Genomic DNA, 9,730 nt, shown 5'->3' on the forward strand with positions numbered 1-9,730 from the left:
TCTATCTATCTATCTATCTATCTATCTATCTATCTATCTATCTATCTATCTATCTATCTATCTATCTATCTATCTAATAATATCTATCCATATTACAGTTGTGTGGTTGACGAGATGGACTTCTCAGGAATGGATCTAGATGATGCTCTGAGGAAGTTTCAAGCCCAAATCAAGGTGCAAGGAGAGGCCCAGAAAGTGGAACGACTTATCGAGGCTTTCAGGTGTGTTTTGCTGTCTATTTCTGCATTAATGTACATGAACCTCAGTGTTAGTACTTGATAGTAAGGAGAGTATTTGGAGTATTTGTTTATTTCAGTCTTTCTCTTTTCCTTCTCAGTCAGAGGTACTGTGTGTGTAACCCTGCACTGGTGCGCCAGTTCCAAAATCCTGACACTATCTTCATCCTGGCTTTTGCCATCATCCTCCTCAACACAGACATGTACAGCCCAAGTGTCAAACCAGACAGGAAGATGAAGCTGGATGACTTTATTAAGAACCTGCGAGGTGACATTTCTGGCATATTTGCACACGCACACATTTTATACACACATATAAACACTTGCCGAGTCATATTTAATGCTTTATCTAAATAATCTGCTTGTGTATCATATCAGCTTATTTCAATAAATAATAATTAATAAATCAAGCATAACAAATGTTCAGTTCTAACAGCAAGTTCACTGTGTCCTTCAGGAGTAGATAATGGGCAGGATATCCCACGTGACCTGCTGGTGGGGATCTACCAGCGCATTCAGAAGTGGGAACTAAGAACCAATGATGACCATGTCTCCCAGGTCCAGGCTGTGGAGAGAGTTATCGTGGGCAAGAAACCGGTGTGTATACGTTCCATTTTTAGCCACTACTACTTTAGCTACCTCTATTAAAGTTAATGATAAATTATGCTATGTCATATTGCTAAACTTGTTACGCCTACTCGTTCCGCAGGTCCTGTCTCTTCCACACCGCAGGCTGGTGTGCTGCTGCCAGCTTTACGAGGTGCCTGACCCCAACCGACCACAGCGCACCGGTGTACATCAGAGAGAGGTGTTCCTCTTCAACGACCTGTTGGTGGTACGCTTGTCAATACTGTCCATCTCATTACTTTTCCTCACGTAAAGTCTAGGTCGTATTTTCCTCATTGTTATGTTCGTCATCTGACAGGTAACAAAGATCTTCCAGAAGAAGAAAACGTCTGTCACATACAGTTTCCGGCAGTCATTTCCTCTGGTGGAGATGCAAGTCCATATGTTCCAAAACTCCTGTAAGATTTGCATATCTGAATATTTATGCTTGTTTCTAATCAAAGTTCAAAAATGAAACTAGAGCTAAAAGCATCTTTCTGGTTTCTTCCTTACTTAGACTACCCTCATGGCGTCAGGCTAACTTCAGCAATCCCAGGTGGTGAGCGTAAGGTGCTAATTGTGTTCAATGCACCGAGTCAGCAGGACCGCACGCGATTTGTCAGTGACCTGAGGGAGAGCATTGCAGAGGTGCAGGAGATGGAGAAATACAGAGTTGAATGTGAGTACAGCTCCCTCTGTTGGTAACTTTAGTAAAGTACATGGTGCTTGTTTTTTTCTGAACACTGCATGGTGGATATGAGCCATACGATATGACATTAAACGTAGTAAAGCCTTTTTTTTTTTTTTTTTAATAGAGGAAAAGGGTTTCAAAATGCCACAAGCTCAGTCACATAAGACATTTAACCTGTCTATCAAATTCAGCAGCCCTATTTTACATGGCAAAAATGTTTATTTATTATTATGGCTTATATGTTTACATAGACTCACATAAAGTGGTCAGCTGGTGGACTCACTTAAAAATACTGTAGAAGAGCTGCTATGGAAAAAAATGGCCAAAAATCAGCAACCAGTTTTTGCTGATGTCTGAAAGCAGAATATAAAGTAACTGTGCAACAACATTTGCCAAGTCAAAGAACAGATTATATACAATTGAAATTGTTATCCAGCAATGTTCTCCATCTATTTTGTGAGATACTACATGACTAAAGCTTCTAAGAGACAAGTTGTCTTTATTTGTCACATATACATTACTACATAGTGAAATTCTTTGTTCGCATATCCCATCCTTGGAGGTTGGGGTCAGAGCACAGGGTCAGCCATGATGCAATGCCCCTGGAGCAGGGAGGGTTGGGGGCCTTGCTCAAGGGCCCAGCAGCGGCAGCTTGGCGATGCTCGGGCTTGAACCCTGATCTTCCGAGCAACAACTCAATGCCTTAACCACTTGAGCTACCACTCCCCAATAAACATTGACATGGGGGGCTGAATACTTATTGATTAAGCGTCTTTCTAATATTCTTAAATTTGATGATGCAATACAGCAAAAAGAGAAATAATCATAAGGGGGTAAATACTTTCTGGAGGCACTGTGTGTGCAGAATTCACCTCCCTGAGGGTACACCTGATCAAATGGCAAATCAGTGATAGTGTAGTATTCCACTGCCCGGCTATCACTACTGTTCCTCTCTTTAACGTGTCTTTCTTTTTTTTTTTCCTGCAGCGGAGCTTGAGAAGCAAAAAGGTGTGATGCGGCCCAGTCTTCTTAACAGCAGTGTGGTGGGTGGAGGTGTGGGCGGAGTCAAGAACGAAGTAGTGAATGGCAGCATTGGGAGATCTAGTCTGGATGACAATTATTCACCCAGTGAAGGCCTGAAACGCACTGCTCTCAGCTCCTCGCTTAGGGACCTGTCTGATTCAGGTAAGAAACACACAAAATGTTACAAATGGATGCATACGAAATACTCTAATTTAGTCATTCATATACTGTATGCTTTACAGTAAGATAACATAAACAGAAGTGAATACCAGTACACTCACATTTACAACTGTACACACACACACTCACACACATACAAGAGAACGCACTGCTTGTGATGGCCCTTGACATGTCGTAATTGGATGCAGGGAAACGAGGTCGCAGAAACAGCGTTGGTTCCCTTGACAGTACAATGGAAGTAAGTCTGAGTGGAGCAGAGGTCTGTATCTTTAGCTTTCGCCCAAAAAAAATCCATCACGAAAGTGACCACTTCACTCACCTCGCATGTCTGCCCCAAGAAAAAAAAGAAGTGCGACTCAGACTAGCATGTGTCTCTCTATTCCCCCAAACATCCAGAGTCATAAATGTGCATTTCTGTATTTCATACCTGTGTGCACGGTGATATGCTCCCTACTAGTGCATCAGAATGATGATTTTCTATAAATTGCCTTGTAAGAAAATGAAAACTTCAGCCATGGAATCTGTGACTGAGTGAGCTCCATGTTGGATCTTGTTGTTTCTGTTTTATTTGTGGTGGAGTTTGTTTTGTGTGTGGTCCTCCTGCATGGATAGGCATGATGAGTGTTTGGTACATTTTTGGTTTTTATTCTGTGTGATCCAGCATCTGCATCTGGTTGTCTTTTTAAAATTTCACTGTATTAAGTTTTGATACAGAAGTGAAGTTGTTCCATGACTCTAATCAACTCACCCATTTCCCCTCCCCTGTCTTATGAAACTGTCATACTCTGTATCCTTTCGCCATTCTGTCTCCCATATTTCTCCTACACTTCCCGATACTACTGTTCACACTCATCCTGCTATTATCCCTTGTTCTTGTCTGTCTGCACTTGCACTTCTTTCTGTGTTCTCTGTTTCCTCACGCCTCCCTCCTCCCCTCTGTGTCTCCTCCTCTTGCTGTCCTGCCGTCTCCTCCTCCTCTCCCCCCACTCTCTTTGTCTTAGGGTTCCATCATTAGCAGTCCACAGCCTCACCAGCGTTACCCAGTAGCCACTGTGCTATCGAGCTGCTATGGAACCGAAGACTACCGGCCTCACCGCCCCATCCTGAGCCCCGGAGTGGGGGTGGGGGGTGGGCCGGGGCAGCAACACACCACGGCACCCGCGCCTCCTGGCACTGTGCCTCCAGCCTCCAGCAGCAGCAGCAGCAGCGAGAGAGGTGCCACCACTGGGACAACAACCAGCGCCACGTCGTTCCTGGGATCGCTGTTTGGGACGAAACGGGCCAAAGCACCAGGCCCCATCATCCCGCCGGGGCCACCCTACCCCGCCCCTACGGTGCCAGCACCACCACCGCCTCTTTCCCCTTTGCCCCTATGCCCTCAAGAGTCCACTGGCACGTCCAAGATCCAGTACTGCCACACTATGGGTGCGGGCATGGCTGGGCACCCCCCGCCACCATACTGCCACCCGCACCAACGCTGCCAACACGGTGGTCCTCAACGGCAACATGCCATTCTACAGCGGGTCACGCTACCACGCCGACCAACCCACAACTCCTCCCCCTATCTGCCACCGCTTTCCCAACATGCTCTTCAAGCTCGCTTCGGGAATTCGGGCAATGGGGGCTCGACGTGCGTGCCGCCTCTCCCCCTTTCTCCTCACTCCCCACTATCCCAACACCCGCCGTTTGCCCTCTGCCACGCACAGCTCACACACTCGGCCAGAGGGGGCGCCGTTGTGGGCAAAACCCCACTAACACTATCACACTCACAACCACACCCGCACCAACACGCACACTCCCACGGGCATACGTCGCACCCTGCTCATCCACCACACTTCGTGTTCGCCAGCCCGCCGCCGCCGTTCCCAGCGCCCACTCCGCCACCCCTGCCACCCTCCGCTCCACCCGCCGCGGCCCAGCACGCGTCGCCGGCCGCCCCGTATCCGCCCCCGTATCCTCCGCTTTCCTCCATCCCACCTCCCCCCCTCCACTCCCCTTTACCCCCCCCCTCCCTCCCCCTTACCCCTCTTACGCCTCTCTCCCCTCTCCCCCCCCCATCGCACCCCGCCCCGCCACCGCCACAGGTCACGGCACCATCGCCAGGTCAGACTGGCACGGTCGACCGGCCCAAATCCAAGCCAGCCAGCCGGATCAGCACGGTAGTATGAGCAGGGGCAAGGGAAAGGTGCGCTCCTGGGGCTCACTACGAGGTCCCCTGGTGGTGGGAGGAGGAACAGCGGAGAGATTGGAAGACATGGGAGGAGGAAGCCGGACCAGGACGGAGGGCAGCAAGAAGAAACGCAACCTACTGAGACTCTGTTACTTTCATTTGCGCTTCCCACAAGTATAGATGGAGACAGGACATGGGGGCAGACAATGTGCATATACACGATAAGCACGTTTAGAAATACACTTCACGTGTAAAACAGGGTCCGTCATCATACAGCGGATTACAGAAAATCAAATCTCAGAAATGATGAAAAGAAGCACAACTGACTTTAACTGAAAATGTCTAAGTTGCAGACTCATTGACAAGCAGTTAACTTCTTTGTTTGATTCTCTTTCTTCAATTCTACCACAACGATTTAGCCATAGCACATAACAAAAATAAAAATGCAAGCAGGTATTAAACATATGGGCATGTATACACGTAATTGCACACAAACCCTGACTAACTAGGTATACACAGGGAGCGAATAATCTGCCTATAGCCATAAGAGAATGTATTCTAAAAGTCAGAAACATGAAGAGCTTGTCTCAGTCTGTATATTAACAGAGGAATGGAAGCAGACCCTGTAGATCAGGGTGGCCTACGACGAACGAGTCTTTTCTTTTTTCCTCCACTGGATATACGGCATAAATCCATTCTTTACGAAAGAACGAGCGTGTTTTAAGCTCTAGCTTTGAAAACACAGGAAATATACGCAATAATCAGTTACAATAAGCATTAATTATTTGATGTTCAGCTTGTAGTGAGTCTTGCTCTTCTCCTGTACAAAGATCGTCTTACAAGAGAGGCATGTTTAAAGAGCATACTAATAAGGAATATGACTAATTCACCATTTTCAATGTTGCCAGTCAGATATAAAGCTTCATCGATTTTTTTAGAGATCTGACCTTAAACAAATTGTCAGTTGTCTGAGTTAGAGAAGTGCTTATTTTGGCCCCTAGTGCTGACCCCTACACTAACCTCTACTCTTATTTTTGAAAATTGCACCTTCATTCCAAAAGTATTACCATCTTTGTATGCCTGCTATTAAATCAGTATTCTAAAGGGCTTGATTTTCACTCGATTACCTTGATAAGATAAAGATATGAGTGTAATTATATAACTTTTCACTGCCAAAGGTTGTTCATTGCTCAAGAACCTGCTATCGGTTGTCAAGAATAGTAATATCAATCAATAGAATAACAACTTTGCTGGACGATCCGTTATCTAGGCAGTTGGCTAGAGGTGGTACTATCTTTTGCACTTCGGGTGTGCTTCAAACAAACCCTAAACTGCCAGTCACGTTTAGGATGCATAAAAATACTACATGAAATTCTTGAAGTTCTGTAACAATGAACTGTCTGTACAACTTATTGTTTGATAATAAATAATAAGAAATGGGTATTCCATGGCTAGCAGATCAAGCTAGTCGAAAGTCTGTGAAACAATCGCAGTTTAACATTGGACATTGGAATTTCAGTGAGCTTCTTGATTCACCGCTACAATACCACGTCTGTGGAAATAACGGCTGACTGAATCAATCCGGTCGAGGAACTTGTGATGGGTAGTCACTGTCATCTGAAAGAAATGCTCCAGGAGGCACTGCAGCTGCTCTCACTGTTCCTTTCCCTTTTAGTCTTTGCCTAAATGAAATGCCTGTACGTCGTAGTGCAAATCAGATGCATTCCACAAGGTTGTATTGATGCTTTCATCATATTGCAGGTTGTTTTTCCTTTGTTTACTATGGATCTTATTTGTTTTGTTGATTATTACGATTATTATTAGTAGTATTTATGTTATGAAATGATACATACACTATAAATACAGCAAAGTAATAAATAAATAAATTAATATATATATATATATCCATAATGTACATAAATCCACTCATAGTTAGCCTGAGAGGGTTCTGGAGAAAATGTGATTGGTGGATTTTATGGACAATAACACTTTACGAGTGTTTACTGAATGTTGAAGACTTTGTTCTGGTATTTATTCATCCTTTTTCTTTTTCTTTTTCTTTTCTTTTTTAAGTGTGTGCAATACAGAATTTGCTTCACAGTAAGCCTTTTTAATCGAAGGGTTTTGTTCCATTTTCTTTTTAGTAGAAATATAAATATGTTCCTTTTTATTATCAAAGGTATTTAAGTTCTTGATCATCAGTTTAGCGTGTACGTGCACAGTGTACATGAGGTGCTCCATTGCAGCAGGTCAATAAGAAACATGGATTCACAAAAAGGTTTAAACAAATGGAACCAGTCAAAGGATTTACCATTTTTCTCCCACTGCATATCCCATCCTCTTGCATGACTGCAGTACTTACTGAATGAAGAGTGTTCTATAAACAGATTTGTACATAATATAGCCTATTATAATATGATCTAATGTTGTTTATGGAACAGGCAAAACTATTATTCAGGTTTGATTGTGTACGTGTGAATGTGACGCCTGTGTGAGAGTATATCATTCAGTGTAGGTGAATATTGCATATTTATTTTGTAAGCCTATACTCACGTAGGCCTGTATGTCACAACCAAGCTGAATGTTCTTTTAGAAATCTATGAAATATGAAGACATCACATTTGTGTACAGAACGTGTGCAACAGATTACAGAGAGATGTGAATATTTATTGCTTCTAAACTATTATAAAGTGTCCTTGCAGTGGATAAAACCTGGTGTCGTTCATTTCTTATTGGATGGTGGTGTTGTGTGAAAAGGTGTAGTTTGTGTAGTGCTTTGTGCACTGGTGTGCAGTCATGTTGGAACAGGAAGGGGTCATCCCCAAACTGTTCCCACAAACCTGGGAGCATGAAATTGTCCAAAATGTCTTGGTATACTGACGCATTAAGAGTTCCTTTCACTGGAACTAAGGGGCCAAGCCCAACCCCTGAAAAACAATTCACAGTTCAATGATTTGAAGGGGTGTCCCAAAACTTTTGGCAACAAGGTGTATTACATGAAATGTAAAATTTCACATAATTGTTCATTTTTGTTGTTATATTGCAATATATTTTCACATCAAACAGAAAAATCTACCTTAGACATAAATACCCGAATGCTAACGAACCACTACTGGCGACAGCTAATTGTTAATCTGTTAGCTCTTTTTTGATCTTGTGGTTATGGTAATTGGTAACAAAAATACATTTTTACAACAAATGAACATATAGATTAGAAATAAAATATCGCTTATATGGTTTGTGTGTCAGGTAAGAGTTGAAAGGAAGGAAAGTTTAAACACCGTACACAGCCCAGAAGCTAACATTACCTACAGCTAACTTGACTGCTAGCAGGCTAACTCACTAAGAGCCACGTTGTCCATGTAGCCTTATTTACTTATAACATGGATAGTATGATTTTACATGACATTTTAGTAAACAAAAGTAAAAAAAAAAACAAAAAAACACTGAAAAACAAACAAACAAAAAACACATGATACATTTCCTTTTCAAGCCATTGCATTGTTTCTTAATGCAGAACGGGTCCATGCTAAAATCACGTGCTAACCCTCACACTATTGGGTTTTATTTATTTATTTATTTATTTATTTATTTATTTTAATCAAGCCAGATGTGTTTTCCTGTTTGGTTATTATACTGGCTATCTTGGTGGGTGTATAACTATAACATGTTATGTTATAGTTATATATCCTGCATCAAATGTAATTAAAAAAGAAGAAGCCGCTGACAAATGTACTTGGATTTTATATTATTTTACACTTTTAATTACAATTAATAATAAATTACTGTCAATTTACAGTAGTTTACAAAAGTATTATATATGTTAATATAAATAGTTTCATTATAGTAATAAACCATTATAGGGCATGCTTTTATTTTATTTTATTTTATTTTTTTTATTTTTTTTTTTTTTTTAACACCAGGGGTTTTCGGCTGAATAAGATATGAGAACCCGCTACTGGCGAACTAACACGTACATGATGGCGTCTCCTCGGATGATTTCTTCACAGCGCATGCGCAAAATCTCATCGGTTTCCTCCCCGCCCCCATTTCCACGCTAAACTTCCGCGTAGCACGAGTGACCACGCCCCCATCGCCGTAACACGGGAGAGATGGATCTGTGGTAGTGGTCCATGTGTTCATCGCGTACATATATCAAAATTGTACATGTTTACAATATTTTAAATAAAGTATAGTTTATCGCAGCTGAAGATGGACCAGAAACTCTGATCTCTTCCAGATTACCAGCAGATATGAAATAGTCCAATAAATAATAATAATAATAATAATAATAATAATAATAAACCTGTATTTGTGTTCAGTTAGATGTATAATCTTAACTTTGAATAAATAAACATTTTAGCCTAACGTTGGTATTTGTCCTCAGCTGTTCTTAAGATGCCCCCTTTAGATTATTTAAACTTACACGAGATTAAAAATAATAATTAATATAATAATGAATAATAATAGGTTATTTTGGGCAGTGTTGTATTTGTATGGAAGAATAAAACTCGAGCTCTTCCTTGCATTATTATTATTATTATTATTATTATTATTAGGCACAGATCCACAGAATAATAAAATATTTGATGACGGGGAAAAAAGAGAAACAAAATAGACTCATATATATATATATATATAATAAATAAATATATATATACATATATTTAACCCTATATATATATATATATATATATATAAATGTTCATATATATATATAAATATATATATATAGAGATACGGTTAAATATATATAAATATATATATATATATATATATATATATATATATATATATATATATATATATATATTTATTTATTTA

General features: G+C 41.1%; 1 protein-coding gene across 6 annotated transcripts in view; it reads left to right on the forward strand.

Annotated features, from left to right (window-relative positions):
- Positions 1-7,618, forward strand: part of iqsec2b (IQ motif and Sec7 domain ArfGEF 2b) — a 52,521-nt gene extending 44,903 nt beyond the window's left edge. The window contains exons 7-15 of one of the 6 annotated variants that reach the window (XM_058389635.1): positions 99-221; positions 338-504; positions 694-833; positions 946-1,071; positions 1,162-1,261; positions 1,360-1,521; positions 2,521-2,718; positions 2,925-2,995; positions 3,752-7,618. In XM_058389635.1, coding sequence (XP_058245618.1) covers positions 99-221; positions 338-504; positions 694-833; positions 946-1,071; positions 1,162-1,261; positions 1,360-1,521; positions 2,521-2,718; positions 2,925-2,995; positions 3,752-5,086 — 2,422 coding nt within the window. In that variant the 3' untranslated portion in view covers positions 5,087-7,618. Of the gene's footprint in view, positions 1-98; positions 222-337; positions 505-693; positions 834-945; positions 1,072-1,161; positions 1,262-1,359; positions 1,522-2,520; positions 2,719-2,924; positions 2,996-3,737 lie in introns of all 6 variants that reach the window. The other 5 variants (XM_058389637.1, XM_058389638.1, XM_058389639.1 and 2 more) reach the window with 5 other exon arrangements.
- The last annotated feature ends 2,112 nt before the right edge of the window (positions 7,619-9,730 follow it).

Source organism: Hemibagrus wyckioides, linkage group LG05 (assembly GCF_019097595.1).
Source record: "Hemibagrus wyckioides isolate EC202008001 linkage group LG05, SWU_Hwy_1.0, whole genome shotgun sequence".
Taxonomy (NCBI): Eukaryota; Metazoa; Chordata; class Actinopteri; order Siluriformes; family Bagridae; genus Hemibagrus; species Hemibagrus wyckioides.